This window comes from Carlito syrichta, unplaced genomic scaffold (assembly GCF_000164805.1).
Source record: "Carlito syrichta isolate Samal-C Ts95f unplaced genomic scaffold, Tarsius_syrichta-2.0.1 Scaffold302559, whole genome shotgun sequence".
NCBI classification, from domain to species: domain Eukaryota; kingdom Metazoa; phylum Chordata; class Mammalia; order Primates; family Tarsiidae; genus Carlito; species Carlito syrichta.
Genome location: NW_007246655.1, coordinates 84,512 through 110,980, shown reverse-complemented (window position 1 = coordinate 110,980; position 26,469 = coordinate 84,512). Strand labels below are relative to the sequence as shown.

General features: G+C 51.9%; 1 protein-coding gene across 2 annotated transcripts in view; it reads left to right on the top strand.

Annotated features, from left to right (window-relative positions):
* The window catches only part of LOC103259192 (ribosomal RNA processing protein 1 homolog A), a 15,417-nt gene extending 241 nt beyond the window's left edge, over positions 1–15,176 (top strand). The window contains exons 2-13 of one of the 2 annotated variants that reach the window (XM_008056857.1): positions 1,397–1,479; positions 2,329–2,386; positions 4,331–4,416; positions 5,141–5,202; positions 8,377–8,506; positions 8,589–8,653; positions 8,864–9,033; positions 10,499–10,578; positions 11,369–11,466; positions 11,886–11,905; positions 13,366–13,479; positions 14,552–15,176. In XM_008056857.1, coding sequence (XP_008055048.1) covers positions 1,397–1,479; positions 2,329–2,386; positions 4,331–4,416; positions 5,141–5,202; positions 8,377–8,506; positions 8,589–8,653; positions 8,864–9,033; positions 10,499–10,578; positions 11,369–11,466; positions 11,886–11,905; positions 13,366–13,479; positions 14,552–14,781 — 1,196 coding nt within the window. In that variant the 3' untranslated portion in view covers positions 14,782–15,176. Of the gene's footprint in view, positions 1–1,396; positions 1,480–2,328; positions 2,387–4,330; positions 4,417–5,140; positions 5,203–8,376; positions 8,507–8,588; positions 8,654–8,863; positions 9,052–10,498; positions 10,579–11,368; positions 11,467–11,885; positions 11,906–13,365; positions 13,480–14,551 lie in introns of both variants that reach the window. The other variant, XM_021711752.1, reaches the window with a different exon arrangement.
* Positions 15,177–26,469: the final 11,293 nt, after the last annotated feature.

The following is a 26,469-nucleotide window of genomic DNA, read 5'->3' as shown; positions in this document are numbered from 1 at the left end:
GGGAACCGCGTGGAGCCTCCACGTGGCCAGGCAGGCGGGGCCAACAAGGCTGTTCCCACCGTCCCCGCCCCCACTATGCCCCCACAGCCCTTTCCCTTCTGCGGCGGTGACACGCGTTCCCTCTGCAGGGACACCCTTCTCCAGTTTCTTTCCAATTCAGACATCCCCTCACTCCAGTAGACCCTAACAAACCAAGATCACTGTTTTCCTAGTGATTGGGCACCCTGTATTTTTCCCTAATGGCAGCTGATTGTCATTATTGAATTACCGTCTATGCCACTCCAAGAATCCTAAGAACATGTTTCAAGTTTCTTTTACCAGCGGTTCTGAAAGTGTGGCCCCCTTCATGAGCAATTTAGTGTCACCTGGACATTTGTTAGAAAATGCAGTTTCTAATCCAGCATGGTGGTCAAGTCTGTAATGTCAGTGCTTTGGGAGGACCAGGTGGGAGGATCACATGCCCAGGAGTTTGAGGCTGCAGTTGAGTTAGGGTCCCACCACTGCACTACAACTCCAGGGTCCCATCCTAGCCCTGCCAAATCAAGGCCAACCATCTGCTGTTTAAGAATCTGCCCAGGCCAGGCTCAGTGACTCAGCCTGTAATCCCAGCACTTTGGGAGGCTGAAGTGAGTGGATTGCCTGAGCCCGCGGGTTCGTAACCTGCCCAGGCAACTTGGCGAGACCTCATCTCTACTATAAATCAAAAACTAGTCAGGTGTGGTAGCGTGCACCTGTAGTTCCAGCTACTTGGAAGGCTGAGGCGGAAGGATCCCTGGAGCCTAGCAGGTCTAGGCTGCAGAGGCCAGGAGCGTGCCTCCAGCCTGGGTGACAGAGTGAGACTCCCACTCAAAAAAAAAAAGAAATCTATCCAGGTGAGTCTGATACACACGCTCAAGTCTGGAAACTACTTCACGAACGGGGTGCCAGACAGAGGACCCCAGCAAGTATTTGTGACTGAGGGATTTTGTATATCTGTCTCACTTGCTAGCCTGATTAACTGAGTTAGTTTCTTTCTTTTAATACTTGAAGTATAACACAGAAAAGTGCACAAACCCTCAGGGTAACACTGGATAAATTATCACCAACAAATTAACCAGTACAACCCTCATCTGACTCCGGAGATGGTTGAGGTCTCAATTCTGAATCTCCAAAATGGAGCGCCAGGCCTGCCAGCTTGTAGGTTCTGTGAGTTTTAGTGAGGGAATGAAGAGGCAGTTAACTGAAGGGGGCCCCACAGCCAGAGCTGCAGCAGGTTATGAGACTTGTTTGCAGGGAAGTGCCGGACTCTGCTCCCATTTGTCTTTACAGTAGGGGGGACTTTGCTCTAATTCTCTGGAACATTCCTAGTATTCAGAGGTTGGGTTTGTTTGGTGTGAATGTCACTGTTTTGATACAGGTGGTTTCACTCACGACGAGCTGCTGAAGGTGTGGAAAGGTCTGTTTTATTGCATGTGGATGCAGGACAAGCCACTGCTCCAGGTGAGTGCATGAACAGGTGGCAGAAGCAGTATGGGAGGACAGCTGGGCCTATGGTTGGCCCTGTTCTGATATGGCCAGAGATGCCAGGGGAAACTTGAAGCTCAGTGCTTTGTTCTGTATGGCTAGCAGAGTCAGAGACTTTGGTTAGTGTGGGTCTCACACTGGCTGAGGACATTGACAGGTTTGCTGTAGTGCAGGCCATGGCATGGGTGAAAACTGGGTTGCTTTGTGTTGGCCTCATGTTGCAAGCAAGTACTGAAATAATTGAAGCCAAGGGATGGGATCCAAGTCTTCTGAAACTAGGGTTTCTCCTGCTAGCCTTTGTAGGACACTGTTTTTCAAAGTAAATTATTGACCATGCTTCATAATCACCTGGCTGCTGAGGGTACATATTTAAATGCAGATTCCTGGGCCATATTCCCTGGCTTCTGAACTACTGTCACTGAAGGGGGGTTCTGGAATCTTCTCTGTTAGCAAGTGCTTTGGGTGATGCTTGACACAGTGACAGAGGCCCGCAGTGATTTATGGAGATCTGGGTGGCCCCTCCTGCTGGTAGGGTGGCTATGTGTCCCAACGCTCCCTCTGCTCTGTCCCATGTCCCCTTTGACTGTTACCCTTTTGTCAGGAGTATGATGCCTGCCATGGTTTATAGTGAGTCTGTTGGCCCTGGCCGTGTAGGAGGCCTTTTGCAGCAGGGAGAAAATTCGAAAACTTCCTATCTGCTGGGCTGAGATCCACTGTATAGGGTTCTCTGCAACAAGTGATTGACAGACAGTTGTGTGTTTGGCTTGTCATTGTAAGAGCACAGTGCTTTAGGGACTGAGGGCATTTTGGTTGTTTCCTGCACAGGAGGACCTAGGAAAGACAATTTCCCAGCTCATCCACGCTTTCCAGACCACAGAGACACGTGAGTATATCTGCTGTAGCACAGCCATATGCAAATATCAAAATCTTGGCCTCAGAGCCAGCAGACACAGAACGTTTGTGTGCTAGAATCCGGAGTGAGTAACACCTAGGAGCAAGAGAGAGCCAGCTGGTATCTATTAGGTACACAGCACATGTGAAAGTGTTCAGCATGGATTAGCTCGTTTACCCCAAGTAGACTTAGCTTAAGAGTCTTAAACGGCTAATGTCTTATGTTTTGGTTTTTTTTGGTTTTGTTTTGGTTTTTGTTTGTTTGTTTTTTGAGTTGGAGTCTCACTCTGTTGCCCAGACTGGAGTGCAGTGGCCGCTCCCGGCCACCGCAGCCTCCACCTGCTGGGCTCCGGTGATCCTTCCACCTCAGCCTTCCAAGTAACTGGAACTACAGGCGCACGCTACCACGTCCGGCTAATTTTTTGATTTATTGTAGAGATGAGGTCTCGCCTGCCCAGGCGGGTCTCGAACCCACAGGCTCAGGCAGTTCACTCACCTCAGCCTCCCAAAGGCAGGGGATTACAGGCTGAGCCACCGAGCCCGGCTATGTCTTATGTTTTATAATGAAGTTTGTAATTACAGTATAATGTTATCAAGGTATTTGATTGAATTCATCTTATATTGTGAAACTCCTGCAGTTAATTTTTCTAACTCTTCTGTTTTTTATCCTGGCCAAGATGAGTAGTTCTTACCCTGCGTGTCTATTGGAATCCCTTGAGGACTCCCCAAAAATCCTGATGTGCATACCCTGGTCCATTAAACCCAGTTCCAAGGGTGGTGTCTGGGCATCAGCATTTAGACCTCTCCATGCCACCTGGAGAGTAGCCAGGGCTGAGCAGGGTCACTGGTGTAGAGCCACCAGGATTGTGGCTGATGGTGCCCGTGTTTATGTGGATGGGTTTTTGTTCAGTGATGCTACAGTAGGCAAGGAGTCACAGTTAGAGGGAACCTGCAGCTCATTCCAAGGATTCCTTTCTCACTCTGAAGCAGTGTCTTTATTTGTATTTGGAACCTTGTTTCTCTGCATGTGCCCTGGGTTATCTGTTCTCCAAGATTTTTACTTTCCAAGAACTTGCAGTGTAGTTTCTATGCCAGCTCAGTGCCAGGTCTACAGCGTTTACTCAGTCATGCTTGGATGATTCAGTAAACACAGGCCCACCCATGACTGAAGCAGAAACTCTAATAGGAGACTGAGATACTCTTGCTGTGTCCGAGGATCAAGGCATGGACAGGGCGGGTTCCCTGAGGCCTCTCTCCTTGACTTGGAGACATTGACTCCTCCCTGTGTCCTTTCATGGTCCTCCCTCTGTGTGTGCTTGTGTCTCATATCCTCTTATAAAAGGATATCAGTCAGATCGGGTTAGGCCCACCCTAATGGCCTCATTTTACCTTAATTACCTCCATAAAGACCTTGTCTCCAAATATAATCACATTCTGAGGTGTAGGAAGAATTAAAACTTCAACATACAAATTTTAGGGGACACAGTTTACAGCGTAACACCCTGTTTCTGGCATAATAGGGGTTATATGTAGGCTTATGTGCCTGGTTGGATTAGTGGATCTAGTGGGGACAGTGTACAGTTATGCTGCCTAGGTGACGTGTCCTGAGAGGGTAGAAGCAGTGGAGTCTAGGAAAGAAATGGCCCAGCAGTGCTTCTCTGGCTGGCAGCTTTGTTCCCTCTTTGCGCCTATACTCAGAGTGTGGCTGCAGTTGGGGTGTAGCTGTAATTTCTTTCTGAGGTACCTGGTAGCCCTGTTTTCAGTGAAATTAACAGTCTCACTTCTCAGATCAGCTGACTCTGGGACTGAGTCCCAGAGTGACATGGGAGGGACTTCCTGATCAGGTTCCTTCCTTTCTCACCTCTCCTTTCAAGGTGGCGTCTGTGCTCCTCAGGGGCTGTCTCTGGTGTTGATATTGGGCTTCTTCCTCCTGCAGAGCACCTGTTCCTTCGGACGTTCTGGCAAACCATGAGCCGTGAGTGGACGGGCATAGACAGACTACGCCTGGACAAGTTCTACATGGTGAGGCCACCACGAGGGCCTGGTGGCTCATGTGGATTTGTGAGCAAAGGGGTTCTCATGGAAGGCTGCTTTACTGTGATGGGTCCTTTTATGTGATGAATTCTTGTTTTTTAAGGCCTGTTTCCCATTTCCTCCTTATGTGGTCAAGTCCAGCAGTAAGGCCTCATGTAAGGGCTGACCTTGTGACACTGCAGGGAATCATGTGGACAGGCCTCCCATGTCCCCAAGAATGGCATCCTGGCTGCCTGAGTGTGCTCTGTCACCAAGGCCCCTGGGCATCTTTTGTGTGTCTTTTGTAGCTTTTTGCCATGACTCAGACCCTCCGTGGTATGTGGTATGAACATCCTGAAGGTGGGAAGCCTGCAGCAACATGTTGAGCCAGTGTGCAGGGGAAATGGGGAGTGGGCAAGTGTTGGGGCTTCATTCACAGATGGGGTTAGTGGGAGAGTCTCTTCTGCACAGCAGACCAGAAGGGAAGTAAGCTGTGGTCTCTTCTCATGGGACACACCCTGGAAGAGCTCAGAGAGGATGGACCAGGTTTCAGACCCGGTTGCTGAGGGCGCACCTCCCTGGGGCACCTGTGCTGCTTTTTCAGTTCTCAATTCTGAAGCCAGGACTGCTCTACATGCCCAGCGTGTGGCCTTACCCTCAAGTGGCTCCCAGTCCATGGTGGAAGTGAAGTCTGGGTTGTGCTTCCAATAACAGGTCTCCTTTTATACCCAAGCTCATGCGTATGGTCCTGAATGAGTCCTTGAAGGTCGTGAAGATGCATGGCTGGGAAGAAAGGTTGGTACACAGGTGGTTCTCTTGCTTGGGCAAGTCTGGGGGTGACTGTTCTTGGGGGCATTGCAGTCACATGCTTCCCTTTTAATTATTTGTCATAAAGGGGTTCTGGACTTCATATTCAAGGGGGCCCCAGTGATGCTTCAAGTAAAGGTGGTTTTTTTAAATTAAGATTTGCTCATGTGCTCCTGGAAATGATAACGTACGTTCTCAGCAGGTAACTTCTTAACTGGGAATCAGAATTGAGTCCTCTAATGGAAGGATGTCCAACTGAAGGAGCTTTTGTGGACATAGTGTGTTCAGCTCTGCTCTCAATGGAAATTGCTCTGATTCTGAAAATATTCAGATCGTCCAGACTTCTCACTCGTCCAGTGATTAGGGTGGATGATCTCTGTGTAGTGAGGTGATCTGTGTCTCCCAAGCTGACATTAGTCAGCTTGATACTAAGCTGTGAGTTGGTCTCCTGCCCCTGCAGATGTTTCTGATTCTGCACTGCCTGGTCTCAGCTTCTGCTCCCACCTCCTCCCGGGGACCCCCAGAGGTAGAGGTCTAACCTCTAGCGGCCGACTAGGGTCACCTGAGGCTCTTCACTCAAGTTAGGGGAGTAGGTTTCCAGACCTTAAAGGGGAGGTCTGAGTTCCACAACACAAAGTTGATTTCTGAGTGTTAACATTTTAAACATTAAAACATTCATTTAAAATACTTTTTATCATTTTATTTTATTTTTGGGGGTTGGAGTCTCAATCTGTCACCCAGGTTGTGGTGCAGTGGCACAGTCACAGCTCACCACAGCCTCCTGAGTAGCTGGAACTACAGGTGTGCGCTACCACACCTGGCTAATGTTCTGATTTTTTTGTAGAGACGAGGTCTTGCTATGTTGCCTGGGCTGGTCTTGAACTCCTGGACTCAAGCAATCCTCCTGCCTCATCCTCCCAATGTCTTGAGATTACAGATGTGAGCTGTTTTGCCTGACCTAAAATATTTTTAATTTTTAATATTTTTTTTCTAATTATAAGTATTGTATACTCTTTTAATACTTGTGATAAAAACTGGAAGCTTTTATGAAACATTAAAAAGTAACTTTACCTCCAGTGGTTAATTAAAATGTCACATATAACAACTATGCAGGCATCTTCTGGGTGTGTTTACAAAAATGGCATATTAAATGTACAGACTGCTTTTTTAGTTTGCTGAGGGTGCATCAAAGACGTCATCTGCCAGTGATCTGCTTCTGCATGATTCATTTTTTTCTCCCCTGGGAGAGTGTCTTAGATAAAAGTATACTTGGGATTGATTTGTAATGTAGAAGTGTCTGTTAAAGGTGTGGATCTTGGTGGGGGAGAGGTACAAATAAATAAATAAAGGCGTGGATCTTGAATATATGAAGACAGAAACTATGACGCAGATATCAGAATAGCTGTTAGACCAGAGAATACAGCTTACAATCCAAGTTAGTGCAGGACTTTCTTATCTTCAGGATTATAAAGCTAATAAATTCTTGCCTTGGTCCACCTTATTTCTTCCCTTTAAAAAATAATCAGGATTTGGACTATTGTTGGAATTTCTCTAGGTTTGAATTACTGTGGGTGATTTTCCATTTGGGACAGCAGAGCCTCTGGTTTGGAGGTGTTTTCATTCTTAGTTCCCTGGAAGGACTGTGAGGACAGGAATCTCTTACTCATCTTGGTACGTGGTACTGTGGGTAGCCTTGTAGGATCTAGTGATATAAGCCAAATTAAATGTTAAAGTGATGATTTTATTTCAACTTTCTGGGCCTATTAGAAATTGGTGACTTCCCTCATTGCCCTTGGTAGCTAGTGCTGACAGTTTGATCTGTTCTTCTAGCCTTTTTCTCAGTTTTCCTGCAAACATAACTAGGTTTTTTTTGTTGTTTTATTTTGGTTTTTTTAATGTTTGATGGTATTCTCACTGTCCTGGGGAGTAGGTCTCTTGCATCTGGGTGTCTTCCTCTTGGTTTTGTACCCAACCATGCCTCTGTCTCCTTTTTCCTGAACCTTATAGAGCATCATCTTCCATAACCAGCGAATTTCAAACTTTATTATGCCCCCGAACCATCTAGAGAACTTCTTAAAGAAGCTACGGGTCAGGGTGTGGGGTCTGTATTGCCAAGCACAAGACTTTCAGAACCATCTAGACTGCTAACACCTGTTATCTGGGGCTCTGAGCCCTTCAACCCCACATGCCAGTAATAGGTCTGGTATGCACGTGTCATATAGATGGATGCTCGACAGGGCCTGGGAAGCCAGCAAGTGGCTTGCGGTCCTCAGCCCCTTTCTGGGCCTGCATCTTCCTTTGTTTGCTTATGCTCCGTCCTGATGCACCTTCCTAATTGGAACCCAGTGGGAACAGCAGAGAGGAACACTGGGCACTGTGAGGGTAAAATTGTGTTTCTGCCAAGTCTTTTTCCCTCCACTAGCAGTCTTGAGACCAGAGAAAGGTCTGTTTTAACGTTGAAAGCATTGCCTTTTGTAGCTATTCTGGTGCTGATGATGGTCACGTAAATCCATAATTGCAAGGCTGCTCTGTGCTGGAAAACCAGGATCATTGACCTTCACCCGTGTGCACATGAAAGCTGGCATGTTCACAGACAGTGCCTCCTGCCTGCACCTGTGTTCCCATCAGAGCTTATAGCTCAGGGAGAGAGAGAACACGCTGGCATGGGGCAATCCTAGGCAGGAGAGGACACACTGACCTGGGGCTCATCCTTGGGGAGAGAGAACACACTGACCTGGGCCTCATCCTGGGAGGGAGAGGACATGCTGATCTGGGGTTCATCCTCAGGGGGAGAGGACATGCTGATCTGGGGCTTGTCCTGAGGGGGCTCGTCCTGGAGGGGACAGGATATGCTGACCTAGGGCTCTTCCTGGGGAAGAGAGAGCACGCTGACCTGGGGCTCGTCCTGGTGGGGGAGAGAACATGCTGACCTGGGGCTCATCCTCTGGGGGGTGGGGGTAGAGAGAACACGGTGACCCAGGATTCATCCTGGGAGAGAAAACACACTAACCTAGGGCTTGTCCTAGGGGAGAGAAAACACACTGATCCGGGGCTCATCCTTGGGGGAAGAGAACACACTGAACTGGGGCTCATTCTGGGGGAAAGGGCATGCTGACCCAGGGTTTGTCCTGGCCGCCTGCATATTTTCTTTTCTTTCTTCAGACAGATTGAGCAGCTGCTGGAGCTGCTCATGACTGAGATCCTGCACCCCAGCAGCCAGGTCCCGCATGGGGTGAAGAGCCACTTCATCGAGATCTTCCTGGAGGAGCTGACCAAAGTGGGTGCTGAAGAGGTGAGGCTGGGTCCAACTGGTCTGGGCTCATCACTGAGTGTTCCTGGACAAGGACCTGAGGCTCCTGTTTCCTTCCCTGTAGCTGACAGCAGACCAGAACCTCAAATTCATCGAGCCCTTCTGTAGAATTGCTGCCCAGACCAAGGAGTAAGTGGCAGGTGGCCTGGTCGGGCCTGTGTTCTCCCAGCAGCTGCTTCCTCGGGGTGCTGCTTCTCTAGGGCAGAGCTGTACTGTGCCGATGCCATCAGCAGCAGAGACTGCTGGCTGTGTGGGTATGGGGATGGGCAGGTGAATCAGCGACTGCTGTCTGAGAGTAGAGCCTAACAGACTCTTGCTGGCCCCTGCTCTGGCCCTCAGTTCCCGGGTTTTGCATAACATCACTCGAGGCATCTTTGAAACAATTGTGGAGCAGGCACCACTAGCTATTGAAGACCTTATGAATGAACTGGAAGCACAAGATGAGGAGACGGATGGTGATGGTGAGGCCTCAGAGCAGGACAGTGACGATGAATCCTTGGAGCAGAACGGTGAGTCCTTGGAGGGTGGTAAGCTGGTAAGCAAGACCTGCTGTCCAAGAAGGTGTCTGACGCCGCCTGCAGTTAGGATCACAAACGTCCAGTCTGCAGGCGTCTTGCCACCTCCTTGGTGCCTGTCCTGGGCTACTCCCCTGTACTTTCTTGCTGCATGCCTCCAGCCACCTCTTGCCTGCTCCCTCATCTCTGCCCTCACCTGAGCCCATTCTCAGCAGAGTGACCCAAGTGATCTTTATATGCACAAGGCACATGTCGTTGGCTATGCTCACAGCCTCTGCAGGGTGTGTTCAGAGCCCTGTCCTGCCTCCCTGGCCCCTGTGCTAACCCTCCATGCTTTCACACAGTCAACTCTGGATTTGTTCCTGCCTCAGTGCTGGGGTGCTCCCTCCCCTTGGGGCTCTGTCTTCTTACTTGGGCTGCACTGACCACCCTCTTGAAAGTCCAGCCTCTCCAGCTTCCCATGTCGCCTATCACTTGCTGGCGTGGGACATAATCACTTGCTCCTTGTGTTCCGCACTCCTGACCTGTGCCCCCAAGGACAGGAGCTCTGTATTGATCCTGGCTGGGTTCAGTGCCGAGAGCAGTGCCTGCCTGTTGTGGGGTGAGAGGATGAATGGAGGGAGCACATGCTTGTAGTCAGCCTGTTGCAGGGCTTTGGGGCAGGACCCACAGTGCTCTGGCAGTGATGACATCCAGCCAGCTAGTCCAGTCTTGATGCTGCAGTTATTATGTGCACTGGGTGGTCCCGGATCTAAGCATCGCGTCCTGGTGCTATAGATTTCAGTGCCATTGCTGGGGGCTGAGCGGGGAGCTTGGCTTCCCTGTTAGTCAGGAGACGCTCCATCCACCCACAGCACTTTGACTGTCCTGTGTGTATCTTCTCTGCCCCTCACTTGCCTTCTCGCCCTCAGTTGCCACATCACCCAAGAATCTCCTGCTAGCCCACTGGCCACCCCCTCTAGAGCAGGCCCCAGGCCCACAGTTGTCCTTTTCATCAGGTATTTTCTCCCAGCTGCCTGTGACCCAGTACCTTTTTTCTATGGTCAGTGCTGCCAGTGCCCCAAATACCCAACCCAGCTCAAGTACCCCTACCAAAGCATCAATTCCCACAGCACTGAGCCATGCTTGCCTGTGGCTAGACATGGCTGCCCTTCCTTCTGGGGCTTCTGCTATGGCCCCTGCTCCCAAGATGCCCACTCTTGGTCACTCTCTAGGGGGTTGGGCGGGTGCCACCACCCTGGGATGTTTTCCCTCATACCAAAGCACGAGGTGGCACCAGCCCCTACCATGCGAGACCATGTGGTGCCTAGGAGCTCACTTGAGCTGTGGGCTTTCCCCAACGTGGACCTGTGCTCTGGCCCTGCATGCAGAGTGGGTTCCTGGCTTCTGGGTGTCTGTGCTGGGGCCCTGCACACCCCAGATACGGTTCTTGGCGTTCATGAGGTCTCTTTCCTTGTAGGCTCTATTCACAGGGCTGAACCTGAGGCATACCAGGAGCTATCAGGAGATGATAGGGACGGTCCTGGCCCTGTCCTCCAGGTGGGTGGCCTGGCTAGTGACTGCCCCCAGCTTTTGCCCTCCTATTCCACTGCTGACTCTGAGGGGGCAGGGGTGTCAGAAGGGAGGATGACAGCTGCTGACTTGGAAATGAAGCTTCACAGAGGTCGTTGGGGAGGGACAAAGCCCAGGCCTTGCTGGTCTGTGAGAGAGTAGAGTCACTGAGAGTGGAACCTGGGGTCGTGCTTGGGAGGGTGAGCACAAAGGTAAATGCACGCTCTCCAGGGCCAGCTTCCTGTGCCTGTTCTCTTGCAACACACAAATGGGCAGCCCCAGGTCTGCTACCCCTCACTGGGGTATTGAGCGGTCAGTCTGTGGGCCCAGCTTGGTGTCACTTCAGCCAGGGGCCTATGACTCGAGGCATGTGGGGAACACAAAGTGCCTTAACAAGTCTTAAGTGTTACTACTTGGGGAATTAGTAGAATCTGGATATCTTAGATTAAAGAAAGCTCATCAAATCAGCTTGTTCTATGTGCCCGTCTCAATGTAGCTTCTAGAGACTGAACGTGATAATGAACTGGGTGTAGTGCTCTCACTAATCTCTGTGGGCAAGGCTGTCCCAAAGTGTGTGCAACACCTGCAGTGCTGTAGATGGTGGGCAGTGCCTGCCGAGCTGTAAATGGCGGCACCTGCTATGCCATAGATTGTGGGCACTGGCTGCAGGGTGTTGCAGTGACACTGAGGTGTGTTCTGTGAACTGTGTGGAGGAACCGCTTGGTGCCAGCATGCTGCTGGTGGCTGACTTCGTCTCCCGGTATCTCTCTTGGAACAGTTTGACTATGAGGCAGTTGCTAACAGACTGTTCGCCGTGGCCAGTCAACAGAGCACCCCTTCTCTGAACAGGAAGCGTCTCTACAAAGTGATCCGAAAGTAAGTGTCTCTGAGGGTGACTAGCACTAGCCATCTCGCTGCCCTTGGAGTTGCCCTTGGGTTCCTTAGTTTCAGGCACCCTCGCCTTGTCCCAGTCCTCCTGTGAAGTGGCCTCAGCCAAGCGGAAGGGCTTCAGAGTTCTCTCAGGAAAGCGTCTTACCATGGGCATTGTATTGCAAGGTCCTCTGCAGCCCCCAGAGTCCCCCTGGCTAGGATTCTGCAGTCGCCAGGTTCCCCCCTAGCTAGGATTCTGAAAATCTCTCTGCAGTCCCCAGGGTACCCCTGACTGGGATTCTGAAGGTTCCTCTGCAGCCCTAAAGTTCCCCTTCACAGAATTCTGAAGGTCGCTCTGGGTACATCCTCCTTCCTGATGCAGAAACCACGACTGTGGTAAATGGGTGTCTATCTTGTTCTTTCAGGTTGCAGGACCTGGCAGGAGGTGAGAACTGAGCTGGGCCACCACCTTGGAAGACTTCTGTTCTCTTGGGAACACTGGAGGACAGTTTCCTTGCAGGATACCTGGGGGTGTTTCTAGGGGAGAGGAAGGTGGGCTCAGGGATCCCACAGCTCTCCTTCTATAGTTGTTGCTGGGTGGGTCTCAGACTTGTGCATCTGTTGGAGCCCCTGGGGCCCGTCAAATGGGTGCTGGTCCTGGGAGCTCACAAGAAGTTGATGGTGGTGCTGCTGCCAGTCTGTCATTCCCACTTGACGGCATGTGATTGGTGGAATGGCATAAGGTAGCTGAGGGACAGTTTCCCGGGAGGCTATGGTTGGAGATGGAAGCCCTTCCCACCATTTCATGATGGAAAGTCTCAGATGTAGTGCACAGGTGATTGGGCTGTAGTGGACACTTGCACGTCCACTACCTAATCCTGTCCTCAGCATCTTACATCCTTGTGTTACTTGTCTGCCTGTCCAACATCTCTCTATTCTTGTGCCAGACCACATGCATTGTGTGCTCCAGCACGCACATCTCTCACATCCAGGATCTGTGTGTCACAGACATGTCCTGAAGGGCATGGACACTGGGTTTGGCCAGCACAAAAGCCCTTGTCACCCAAACCTTTGTCAAGATGCAGAGTGCTACCAATGCCCAGAAAGTTCCTTCGTGCTCCTTCCCAACATGAGTATTGTAAGGAAGTAGACCTTGCTGTGCAGGTTGAGTATCCCTCCTGCAAGCCCCAAGTCCGAAATGCTACAGCATCCAGAACTTGCTGAATGCTGATGTGACACTCAAAGGAAATGCTCATTAGAGCATTTCAGACATCGGGTGTGCAGATGAGGGCTGTTGAATTGATAAGTCTAATGCAGATATTCCAAAATCTGAAGAAACTGCAACACCTCTGTCCAGGCGTGTTGGATAAGGGGCACCTCCACCACTTGTGTGGAAGGCTCAGCCTTTCCATTGTGTAGCTTTGAGCTGGATGGTCCCAGCTGGGCTTTTTTGCTGCCCAAGTTGCTCCCTGGGATTAGAAGAGGCCTCCTTAGGGCTGGGCTCACGCCTATAATCCCAGCACTTTGGGAGGCCGAGGTGATAGGATTGCCTGAGCCCACAGGTTTAAGACCAGTCTGGGCAACTTGGCAAGACCTCATCTCTACATTAAATTAAAAAAAAAAATTTAGCCAAGTATAGTGGCATGTGCCTGTAATTCCAGCTACTTGGAAGGCTGAGATCACCTGAGCCCAGCAGGTTGAGGCTGCGGTGGCCATGAATGTGCCACTGTACTCCAGCCTGGGTGACAGTGAGACTCCAACTCAAAAAAAAAAAAAAAAAAAAAAGAGAACAGGCCTCCTTGTATACTTGTGTGAAGTGATAGTTGCTGGACCTGTGGAAAGCTTTGAACTGCAGTACAGCAGCAGCCTCCGGCCCTCCTGGATCTTCTGTCTGTCTGGTTCTAGGTGTTTTTCCTGAGGAGGAGATGCCGGAAGAAGCCTACAGGAATCTCCTGCAAGGGCGGAGGGAGAGGAAGGTGAAGCGGCGTGTGCGCAGATCACAGTTGCAGCGCAAGGAAGGTGGGAGTTGGAGCATTTACTCACTGGGAAGGGGCTTTCCTCGCCTGTTTGTCTCCCTTGTGCTTGGTCACCTGTGACGTCTGTCCCCGAGGTGCAAGTCCTGAGTCCTGTCCAGGGTGCCACTGTCCATGCATCCTGGAGATTCTTTGGTGGTCACAGTCTCAGGGCATCTGGTCTGTAGACACTCCCATCCTCCCCACCTTCCTTATCTATAGCTCCTGCTGTCTGTGTGCTGCTCTGCAGATGTGGTGACCCTTCTCTGGGCTGGGCTGCCTCGTCCTGACCTTCCTCTTTCATCCAAGTCCCATCCCTCCTCTTCTGCATCCTCCAGGGATCCCCAAGCCATGTCATTCAATTGATTTCAGGGGCTATCTTACCCTGGCCAGCTGCAGAACACCCAGGGCCACCTGGCTGCGGCAGAGAGGGCTGTGCACGGTGCCGGGCAGGGTGCAGGGGCACATTGCTAAAACGGAGTTTGGAGGAGGGAGAGGGTGGCTCTACCCTAAGCTGGGAAGCCTTCCATGTCATCCCTTCTATGCTCAACCAACCCTGGGAGTCTGCCCTTTGAAGGGTCATTGGATTCACCCCAGGCCATTAATAATGGCCTATCTGCTTTCATTGCCCAGCTGGGCAGCAGCCTCTCTTCAACTGCCCTTGCAACCTGGCTCATGCTTTCAGGTCTAACAGCCTTTGTGGCTCCTTCTTGCAAAGCAAGTTGAGTGAAAGTGCTGGCCTGGGCTCAGGGCTGACCCTTCCTGCCTAGTGCACTCCTCCAACCCACCTCCCTGTGCCAGACCTAGTCCCACTCCCTCTTTCCTCTCTTTGCTCTTAAATTCTGTCCTCACACTGGTCTTCCTGAAGGCCGGACTTCTGAGGTCAGCTTTCCTTGGTGTCATGAACTAGCATAGACAGAGTTTGATGTCCACACTGAACATGGGGTCCCCCTGCTTGGCTTTCAGGCTGTTACCCTTCTGTGCCCCTGGTGCTGCTGTCTTCAGTCACAGAATTAGAGGGAGTGAAATGAGCCCATGTGATCACAGCATGGGCTTATGCGGCCACTCTCTTTTTTCAGGGAAAAGTGAAAAGGAAGACTCGAGCCCCAGCCGGAGCTCAGGACCTGAGAGGAAGAGGAGGAGGGGCATGGGGGCTGACCCCAAGGAAAAGCAGCCCAAGAGCCGTGGCCGGAGAGGAATTCGTCAGAGGAGGAGGCAGCCTCGGCAACCAACCTGGGCCAGAACAAAGGCAGCTAATGTCCAGGAGCCAGCCAAGAAAAAGAAAAGGAGCCTGGAAAGCGGGAAATGACACAGCTGGGCCCAGGACAGGCAGAGAGGCTGTGCTCGCACTGCTGCTTCCTGTTGGCACCAAGGGGCAGGGTGATGGGGCTGTTCCTGGGGAGTCAGTACCCGGGTCCTGCACTGACTGTCAGGAAGGAGGCAGGGACAGGCCTGGGAGGGTGGGTTCTGCGGTAGTTTTGGCATCCTGGGAAATGCTGCTTTCTCCAGAGAGCAACTGTGAAGACCCTGGATCAGATCAAAGTCCAAAGACTTGAAACTTCCCCTTGCACCAGGACTGGTCCCCTGTGCTGCAGGGTGTCCATAAAATAAAATGCCGCACTGTCCTTTCCAGGAAAGTTGCTCCTGGCGTGTTTGTGCACATGGGCTCCTGGTGGGAAATGGCAGGTGCAGCCTCTGAGCAGCGTTTGTGGTTTTGTCTGTTTTCTTGGGAAAATCCATTGATGCTTTTCTCAGAAGTCAGGTAGAAGAACCTTTAGTACTGAGGAGTGTCTGGGCAGGGCTTTGCTTTCCACTCATGTACTTGGCTCTGGAGACGTTTGGTAATTTCATGCCTGTGTGAGATCCCTACTGCCTGTGGCAGGAAGCTGAGCTCCTCACAAGAACCCCTTCCTGACACTCAACATTCAGGTTCACATTCAGTTTCAGCCCTGCTACTTGCTCTGGAGGGACCGAGGCAGCTACAGACTGGCTGTCGCCTGTGCAGGGTTCGCAGGTCCCCACTGTGGAGATGGAGACTGCAGAGCGGGGAGACCTGACGCAGTACCCCTGGGTTCCCGGGGGCTCCTACCTATATGGAGCAAGAAGAGCCCCGGCCTCCCCCAACAGTCAGCACTGTGACAGTGAGCTGCAGGTGATAGGGACACTGTCTTGGGTGTAGCCAATGTGATGTGACCACAGGTATTCCCAGCCAGTGGGCCATGCTGGATTGAGACTTGTGGGCTTGTAGTGGACTCAGGAATGCCAGTGAGCATCTGGCGATCATTGGGTAGATGTTGGAAATTGTGTGCAAGTGTGTCCCCACACAGAGGGTCAGCACATGCAGGGTGTCTCTCAGGCCTACTTAACTGGATGCCCAGGACAGGCATGGAGAGAGGTTATGGGCTGGGTCACCTGCTGGAGAGGTTATGGTTCTTTCTCCAAAGTGACTTAACACAACTTGTCCAGCACAAACTGCTGGTGGCAAGAGTCAGGCCTGGGGACAAGCCTGACCTTTTCATCCCCAGCAAGGGGCCCAGGGAAGGGGCTGCTACTGTTAGCACCATGGGGAGGGGTAAGTGGGATAATGCTTTGTTTTTGTTGATTTTTTTGGGTCAAAATGTAAGCAACCAACCATGCTATAGAAATTTCTAGAAAAACATAAACTAGTCATGCCAAATTGCAGTGGGGTTTTTGTTTTTGTTTTTGAGTTGAATTTTAATCTGTCACCCAGGCGTGCAGTGGCACAATCACAGCTCACCACAGCTTTGACCTCCTGGACTCAGGTGATCCGCTGGCCTCAGCCTCCTGAATAGCTGGGACTACAGGCGTATGCCACTATGCCTGGCTAATTTTTTGACTTTTTTGTAGAGACGAGGTCTCACTGTGTTGCCCAGGCTGGTCTTGAACTCCTCGGCTCAAGCAATCCTCCCACATTGGCCTCCCAAAATGCTGGGATTACAGGTATGAGCCACTGCACCTGGCCCATAATTGCAGTTCTTAAACCAGAAACCACAATGGCTTTTGCTTTTATATTTTTGTGCAAAAGGAGAGGTTTTCCACAGCCATGTCAGCACCATTGTTCTGTCTTACTGTTTTTCAGGTCGTGCTATGTACACATCCCTGTGGCTTTAGATAACTGCACTATGCTCATGACATGCGTTACTGAATCTTTCCTGTTGGTGTGCATATAGGTGTCTTTATTTTTATTTATTTATTTTTAGCGTTTTACTCAGTCTCCCAGGCTGGAGTGCAGTGACATACTCATGACCACTACAGCCTCGACCTGCCGGGCTTAGGGTATCCTTCCACCTCAGCCTTGAAGTAACTGGAACTACAGCCATGTGCCACCACACCTGGCTAATTTTTTGATTTATTGTAGACATGAAATCTTGCTATGTTGCCCAGGCTGGTCTCAAACTCTTGGGCTCTGGCAATCTTCTCGCCTCTGCCTCCCAAAGTGCTGGGATTATATGCATGAGTCTCTGCACCCGGCCTGGTCCTTTTATTTTTTAGAGACAGGACGTTGCTCTGTAGCCAATGCTGAGTACAGTGGGATGATTATGGCTCACTGCAGCATTGATATCTTGGGTTCAAGTGATCCTCCTGCCTTGGGCTCCTGAGTAGCTGGCACTACAGGCACGTGCTATCATCTTGCTGCAGATTATTGATCATAGTTGCTCTTGTTTCTGATTGTCAACATCTCTTCCATCAGGAAGCACTGTCATTGGGCAAAATAACGAAACCCTCAAGAAAGGTGTAAATGGCCACCAATCATTGTACCACAGGAGAGGTTGTGTGTACATGTTGGCATCATTTCTGTTTCCCCATATAAATGGGTCTATTGAGAGATAATTCATATATTTTATTATTTATTTTTTTAATTTTTTAATCTTTTGTAGAGGTGAGATCTCACTATGTTGTCTGGGTTGGTCTCAAACTCCTGGGCTCAAGGAATCCTCCCATTTCTGCCTCCCAGTGCTGTGATTATAGGCGTGAGCCACCATGTCTGGCTGAGATAATACATACGTTGTACAGTTCACCCATTTAAAGTGTATAGTTTTTAGTGTATTCAAAGTTGTGCAACCATCACCACAGTCAATTTTAGAACAGTTTCACCCCAGAAAAAACCAGGCATCCCACCTTCAACTCTGTCCATCCCACTAATCTCCATTTTGTCTCCACCGTTTTTCCGTGTTCTGGACATTCCATAAACAGAATCAGGACATGCAGCTTTCTGTACCAGGCTTTTCTCAGTGTGTTTTCAGGGCTCATCTGTGATGGCGTGTGTCAGTGCTTCCCTATTTGTTACGGTCAGTTACCATTCCACTGTGGACCCGCTTTGTATCTCTGTCTGTCCAACACCAGGCATGGGGTGTTTGTACCTTTGGCTGTTGTGCCATGCTGCAGATAGCACATGCTTTTGTGTGCACGTGCATTTTCTCTCCTTGGGTGATGCCTGGGCGTGCGTTGCTGGGCCATCTGGTAGCTCTGTGTTTAGTCTTTTTTTCAGAGGACTAATCCCACAGTGGCTACTCCTTTATGTGACCTGTCTGGTGGTTTCCTGCTCACAGTGTGGCTTCAGGGGGTGCTCACAGGGCTGCCTCGCCCATAGCCTGTGACATGGCTGCCTTGCTGCAACCACCGGGCAGTGGGAGTGGGTTGTGATGGCCCAGCAAATCCCTCTGCTTGAAGCTGCGGGGACCCCTCCTGACCCCCATGTGGGGCAGCTCACACCCCAGGAGGCCCTCCCTGGCTGCACCCAGTCCCACTGCCAGGCTGATGGGTCCCCAGGAGGTGTCTCTCTTTAGGAGATTTGTCTCAGCCACTTTATAAATATGTAACCTTAGGCAGGAAACACCTGCTCTGAGCCTACTCTTACCTGCCTATGAAATGGGAATAACAGCACAGGGCTGTGATAAGGATTACATTACTTCTTCCCCCCAAAACAATCTCAGACTCACAGAAACGTTGCTTATACCAAGAGCATCTCTTCCTCAAGCCATGTGGGAGCACATGCTGACTTGGTGCCTCCACTACCCCGAATACTTGAGGGTGTGTTTCCTGCTACATACATTCTCTTAGCCACAGTACAACAGTCATATGAGGAAATTAGAGCCAGGTGCAGTGGGACATGCCTATACTCAGCAGGCCTAGACCAGAGGGTCACTTGAGCCCAGGAGTTCAAGACCAACCTGGGCAACATAACGAGAATATGCCTCAGAAAAGAGAAAGGAAAAGTAACAGAATATTGGTGTGGAAACCTTGCTGTGTCTAACCCCCAGACCCTCACGGCCTTAGTTGTCGGTGATGTCCTATACAGCCACAGGACCCTGTTCAGAGTCTCTGGTCGTTTCTCCAAAGAGATCTGGTTTCTTTGGGTGGAGGGTGGTGTTTAGAAGCCATGATCTGACTGGGTCATTGCTGTTCAGATGTCCTTGCTCACAGGTACCCTCTGTTAACAGCTGCGGAAGTATGCAGGTATACAAACACAGGACATACACATCTACCTGCCCATCTCGCCCACCTATCATCCACTCATCTACCTGCCTAGACCAGGGATCTCTAGAGAAACAGAAGACTTGCTTCTCACGGTTCTGGAAGCAAGTCTTGTCAGGGTTGGCTTCTCCTGGGTCTCTCCTTGGCTTGTAGATGGCCACCTTCTCACAGTGTGTCTGTTCTGACCTCTTAAAAGGACACCAGCATGTTTGGGCTAGTGCCCCTCCCCCCACATGAACTCAACTTAACCTCAGTTACCTCCTTGTGGGCCCTGTCTCCAAATAGTCATGCTGGGTATGAGGGCTTCTGCGTATGAACTAGGGAGTGGGAAGGGATAGTCCAGTCCATAACAGGTGTGTGTGTGTGTGTGTGTGTGTGTGTGTGTGTGTGTGTGTGTGTGTGTTATGGATTGGACTTACACAAAGAGAGAGAGAGCATGAGAGAGAAAGACAACACATACGAGAGAACCACTCATCTGAAGGAATGGGCCTGCATGCGGCAGGCCTGGCAGGTCTGAATTCTGCAGGGCAGGCTGCAGCCTGGAGACCCCGGAAGAGTTGATGTTGCAGCTCAAGGCTGAAGTCTGGAGACAAAACTCCTTCCTAGTCTTTTTGCTTAAGGCCTTCAACTGCTTGGGTGAGGCCCATGCACATGGGAGGAGTCATCCGCTTTACTCAGTCTACTGATTTAATGTTAATCTCAAAAATACATTCTCAGAAACATCTGGGTGTCTGACCAAAAACTGGATACCATGGCCCTGCCATGGTGATGCAGAATTAGCCATCACACCATCTTTTATCTGTCCCCTCCCGCATCAACTTATGAGTTGGCCTCCATGGGGGACGATGCCCCCAGCTGTCATCTGACACCAGGGGTTACTCTAGTTTTTTTCCTTTCCATATTTGTACCTCCTTTTATAACAGAAACCTGGTTTCTTTGCCCTGATATAAATTTCACATAGGTCCATGTGCCTAGCCATGGTCAGGCGCTGGCAGCAGGCCTATAGCTGCAGTCTGAGTCTAAAGACCTGATACATCTCTGATGGGAGCCTTTTTCCCAGGTGGACTTTTCTGCCACAAGAGAACGGCCCAGCAGTGAACCCCGTGTGAGCCACTTGGTGGTTGTACTGCATGGCTCACTTACCCTGTCAATGGAGCTGGTTTGGTTTCCTGAACCAGATCTGGCTGGAAGGAACTGGCACAGACAATGCCTCATCCTCCTACAGCAACTGTCACTGGGGCTTCTGAGATTCCCCTCAAAGTCGGCCTCCTGGCATGCTCAGATTTCATTTGGCGCCTTCCCTGTGCAGTCTGGACTTCTTGACTGGGAGGTGGTGGTCGGCCAGGTGGCCCTCACAAAGGTTATGCTGAGGGTACACCACTACACGTCTGCCTCTTTGTCTGTCTATCGTCTGTTCATCCATCTGTCTCTCCATCCACCCACCCCCTACCTGTCCATCCACCCATGTATCTATTTACCTTATATCTATCATCTATCAATCAATCATCTATTGATCTATCATCTACCCACCCAGCCACCCACCTACCTACCTGCCTATTCACCTTTCCATGTATCTATCTATCATCTCTCTCTCTCTAAGACTTGTTCTCTGTCTCTGATAAGGCATGTTCCCTTATTTTCAAGATTCATCCAGCACATCACAACAACCACCCAGCCACTTGCTGGCATGCTGGGCCTGGCAGAGGTCCTGGAGATAAGCAAACTTTATCTTCAGGATCATCGCCCCAGAGGACTGTGTCACCACACACTACCCACTCCACGCCATGCCCAACTTCACGTGGGTCCCCGGAGCAGTGTGTGTTTGGGCCCAGTTCTTGGCTCTTCTCCGGGACTGCAGTGTTGGATTTTCATGCAGACTGGGCCACACCGGATGTGCTGAGGATGTTTCTCTGTACTCTGAGCTCATTTCCCTTTGAATTGTTTTGTTTAGAAATCCAAATGGGATTGGCCAGTCATGATGGTGTGCATGTGTAGTCCCACTGCTTGGGAGCCTGAGGTAGGAGGATTGCTTGAGCCCAGGAGTTGGAGGTTGGAGGCTATAGTGAGCTATGATTGCATCACTGCACTCCAGTCTGTTCATCCATCCATGTGCCCATAATCTACCCACCTGCTTGTCATCTACCTATGACTGTAGAGAACAGATGACTGAATAACCAAGGTAATTCCATCTGCAAACCCATTCCCCCACACTGTCACCCCCCACAGTGGCCTCTTCCCCATGGTGGCCTCTCCCGCACAGTGGCATCTTATGTAGAGGCACCCGTGGAGTTTTCCCGGAGCCCTGACCCCTTACAGTGAGGGGCAGGTAGGCCAAGGGGGTCTGGCTGCTACAGTCCCAGGAGGGCAGCTCAGCCCTCTCTGGCCCTGCCCTCAGAGATGTTGCTGCCCCTGCTCCTGCACCCCCAGTCATCTCACCATCACATGCCGTCTGGGACCTGCACAGGCGCAGTCCCACCAGGAGCCTCTGGAGGCCGCCCTTGGCCCCTGAACGGGCTTGGTGGAGACTGGGCCTCCGGGTGCCTCAGATCTCAGTCTGCCTTGCCCTGGATGGGGAGTACTGTCCTCCACATCCCAGGGCCCTGTGAATGGAGCCCTCGTTCTTTCCCGATTGGAGCCTCTGCAGGTACCCCCAAGGGCTGGCACCCGTCTTTACCTGGGTCCATAACTGTGGCTTTCTTAGTACTGTCCCTTCCCTGTGCTCCAGCAGGTGTTCAGGTCCCAAGTGTGTGCAGTGGGGACAGGTACCCGGGGGTCCTTGGAATCAGACTCAGCCTCCTTACCCCTCCACCCCCTTGACCCCACTGTGGGTACCCTGTGTACACTCGGCATCTACCCCAAGCCCAGCCTGGGGGTTGGGAAGGAGGCAGAGGAGGCTTCCCAGGTGAAGCCCCACCGGCCCCTTCCCCTCACATGGGACACTTTCTTCCTGGGGGTCTCAGGCTTGTAGGCCCCACCCAGCACCCAGGCCCTGGATGGCACTTCTGACTTTTCCCTCCAGGACTCATCCTGTCTCTCCTGGAGCCTCCAAGTGCCCCAATTCTAACTACTGGGAAAATGGGACCCCAGGAGGAAGCTCCGGCTGTCCCAGAGGACCACTGGGTGAGTGCAGGCCTCAGTGAAAATCAGTGCCTGCTTTGGTCCCATCCTGCTGGGGCCAGTGTCCCTAGGTGAGCAGGCAGCCCCTGCCCGATGGCAAAGGGACCTGAAGAAATCAGCTTCCAGCCTCACAACCCTGCCCTCCTTATAGAAGACTCTGAAGTCACTTGGTGGGGAGGTCAGAGGATGGAGGATTTGAGGATGGGGGGCCATAGGAGGAGCACAGTCAGCTGTGGCACAAGGCGGGGCTCCAACTCCTGTCTGTGATGGGGTGAGCAGAGGGGAAGCCTCCTTGAGCTGAGCTCTGGGGCCTGGCCCTCCCCAGGCAGGCCTCTCCTGCTCTGGGCATCAGTTTCCTCATCTGTACAAAGGGTGGGACTGGTGCTCTCTGGAGGCCCCATGCATCCTCGAACTGGTTTGTTCCTGGTGCCAGCACCGCCTTCCTGGAAACCCAGGAGTAGAAGGATGGTCATAACCAGCCTTCCCTCTGCCATCTCTCCCAGAGCACAGTATGTTCCCTTATTTTCAGGACTAGCCCAGGGTGTCGAAACAACTGCCCCAGCCACTTGCTGGCATGCTGGGCCTGGCAGAGGACCCAGAGACAAGCAAACTATCTGCAGGATTATCGCTCTAGAGGGTTGTGTCACTACACACAGTCTACCCCACGCTGTGCCCACCTGCTGCAGTGCCATGTGGGTCCCAGGCAGAGTGTGTCTGGATATGGCTCTTGGTTCTTCTCCAGGGTTGCAGCATTGGCCTCTCCTGTGGGCTGGGCCATGTGGAGTGTGCCAGGGACACCTCTCTGCACCCTGAGCTCATTTCCCTTTGATTTGTTTCACTTAGAAATCTGCATGGTGTTGGCCGGGTGTGGTGGCATGCACTCATAGTCCCTGCTACACAGGAGTCTGAGGCAGGAGAATCACTTGAGCCCAGGAGTTGGAGGCTGCAGTGAGCTATGATTGCTCCAGAGAACTCTAGCCTGGGTGACAGAGCAAGATCTTGGTTCTAAAATAAAAATTTTTAAATTAAAAAAGCAATCTGCACAGTGTGCCTTCAGGTGATGCCGCTGAGCTGGTGTCTGCAGTCTCCCTCCTTTTCTTCTTGGTGGTTCCTCCCTCTTCCTCTCTTCTTTTCCCGCCGAAATGTTTATACAGTCTCTCCTGCATTAGATGTCTGTGCTGTGCAACACATTGCTATGAACGTGGTGACTGGCCTACTTGCAGGCTCACTTGCAGTGGCCCTCTTGCAAGCTCCCTGGCTGTTGGCAGGACTCACTCTTTTTGGCTGTAGGCCTGAGGTTCCCATTCTCTTGCTGGCTGTGGCCTGGGGCTCCTCTCAGCCCTTAGAGGGACCCGCAGTCCTTTGCCTCATGGCCCCTCCCGACATGCACTTGCCTCTTCTCAGACAGCAGGAGAAATTCTCATGCGTCGAAGCCTCCGAGGAGGGTTCACCTGGTTAGGTGAGACCCCACACTCAGGCAGGACCTTGTAGGGCAAGTATATCAGGGCACAACCTGGGGCCCTCCTATAATCCTGCCCCCGTGTCCTGGCCACTCTCTCTCGAGTCCTGCCCTCCTTCTCAGAGCTTGATCGAGGAGCAGGGGCATGTGACCTCTTCCCTCTCCTGCCCCTGGAAACTCCCTGCTCTGGGAGGTTTGGAGAGAGTAAAAGAAAGAGAAAACATTGGTGTGTTGGGGGGCCTGGGTCGACTAAGTCAGAAAGTGGCCCCAACGTCCAGCCTTGCCCCACAGTGCCTGATGCCCACAGCCAGGTACGGGGCAGGGGAGGGGTCATTCTGGTCCCCTGCCACCTTGGCCTACACCCCAGGTGACCCAGAATGCCCCCTAGAGTCTGCCCGCCCCACTCCACCCCCACAGAGTCAACACTTCCTTATTTGTCCTCATCCCAAAATATCCCTGGGACCCTCCTGCCACCTCCAGGGCACACAAGGGCAGGGCCAGGCTTGATCAAGTGTGGGGACTTGGGAATGAGTGGGTGGGTGCTTGAGAATGAGTATAGGACCTGTGGCACTAGGGCCTGTCCACTGCCTGGGCTGTTGTAGGCTGGGTAGCCCTGTCCACAGGGTGCAGGTACAGGCCCTTGTCCCTGGGGAATGAGCGTGAAGAAGCCTGCCTGGTGCGATGGGTCCCTGGGGTGGGCAGCCCAGCTCTCGCTTTGGGGTGACCTTGGTTGGCTCCTGGCTGGCTGATTTGTAGCCAACCTGCGTATGGGTTTTTAGCCTGAGACCCTACCCAATGCCCTCTCAGAGCCAACTCTGTCTCAGGTGGCCCTGAGGGACCTCCTTTGTGTTTTGTATCACTTGCCCTGCAGTCTGTTCCTCCTCTGGGAAGGGAGGGGGTGAATAACCAACCTTGGCAGTCTTGCCACTTTGAGAACACCGTGTCCTGCTTTTGCCTGAAGGCTCTGAGCTGCCACTGGGGTCACCTGGACATGGGGAAGCCACAGTTAGTGTCTCCTGTACTTGTTGAAGTGAGGCCTGTGTGCCTACAGACCCTTTCCAGGTTGCCCACTTGCCGGCAGCAGGCCTTTCTGCCCTGGCTAGGCCCCTTCTCAGCCCTGCGGTTTCCAAGGAAATGGGCTTCCAGGCCAGCCAGACACAAGTCACTCTCCTCAAACTGAAATGCGGCTTCATTGATATTTAACGTCAACGCCCCATGCCTCCAAATCCCGCCTCTCTGCCTCCGGCCTGGGCTTGCCCAGGAAGTGGTTGGCTGTGGTTTCCAGGCATGAGTGGGTGGTGATACTGTGTTCTGGGCTCAGGGTGTAGGTCGCAGTGCCAATCTCGGTGTGGGTGATTTCTGGGGAGGAGGCCAGGCAGCCTTGCCCTCTGCTGTCCAGCCAGACATCCATAGCCATTCACTGGACAGCGGTGGGTCTGTTCTCATTATTAGAATAATTATCATCAGAACCCCTGCCGTGCCACAAATCCAAATGTGACTGAATTTGGAAAGTGGGGCATTTGATGCAGAACACTTCATCTAGATGAACCCAGACTCCAGTGGATGCCAGCAGGAAAGGGAATTAATTGGCCCTTGAGTGCCAGCTTCAGGTGAGGTCGTAGACCAGCCTGGAAGGAGTCCCACTGCCCAGGTGTCTCCTCCCCACCCAGAGCTCTCCTGGGGTGCACCCCACTAGGGAGTGGCTCTGGTAGCCCCAGCCAGAATCCCCAGGCTGTGGTCAACTGGTGCTGCTCAGAAGAAGATGCTCTCCTGAGGCCTGTGATGGGCTCTAATTCCTTGACCTCAGGGACCAAAGCAAAGGGACCTGCCTCTACCAGCCGAGGCTTTTCAAAGCAAGAACTAGTCTTAAGACTTCACTGCCAGCTAGAAGCCCAAACATCACCTGTATGCAAACTACTTTTGCAGTATATCTCTGCTTGTACTCCCCCAATTCTAGAATCAATTTTTTTAAAAAGTCAATCTTTTCTTAAGGCAAAACTCCTTATCTAGTGGAGAAGTGCACTGGGGTCAAGAACTACTAGTATGACACAGGCTGGGCTTAAGACTGGTTGTGGCCTGGTGTGTCTCCTTCTCCTGCAGGGCCCTCTCGACCCCCAGCTTTCCAATGGTTGTCAGAGTCTGGCCAACTCCCACCTTCCTACCCTCCCCCCACCTCCCCTGCAGCCCCTCTCTGTCCTCACCCCATGCAGACAGTGGGCTCTATAGGACTGGAGACAGTAGCCAGGCCTGGAAGCATTTAAGCTGGAAGCAGCTGGAAGGCCTTGTGGGTTTTACTGTTTTGTTGTTTTTGTCCTTTGAATAATTCCCTTTTAGAAAGCTTGGAGGTGGACACTTTCTACGACTTCACAGGAGTTTTCCTGGGAAGGAAAAAGCACAGACTGGTATAGGGGAAGATGCAGGAGTGGCCACCACTGGAGCCAAGGTGTCCAGGGTTTGGGATTGGGTGCTTGTGGCTGTGGTGAGTGGTGGATGGCTCTGCTCAGGTTCCAGCTGCTGTCAGGGGCTGCACTTTCTCCCTGGACTTGGGCTGGAGCCACAGCTAGGCAGAAGCAGCCCCAGAGTTTGCCTCCAGCAGATCCATGGCCATCGACAGGTGGCTTTGGGGAATTTGTGGAAGTGGTTGACTGTGGCGCTCTCAGGATTGAGGAGCAGGCAGCACGGAGCAGGGCCAGGATGTGGGCTTGGGAGCACAGACTGCCGGGAGTCGGACCCAGCTGGGGTGAGGGCTCATCTTTGGACCCCCCCCCATCAACTCGTCACTAGTTGTGGCTGCCCCCATCAGGGTATGAGTAAAACCTGAGTGAGAATGTTCAAGGTGTTTGTGAGCTTGTGCCCATATGCCTGGATCAGGGTGGGGGTGAGGTGGGGTGGGGTTGGGGAGCCTCAGAAACAGAGTGGCTGCAC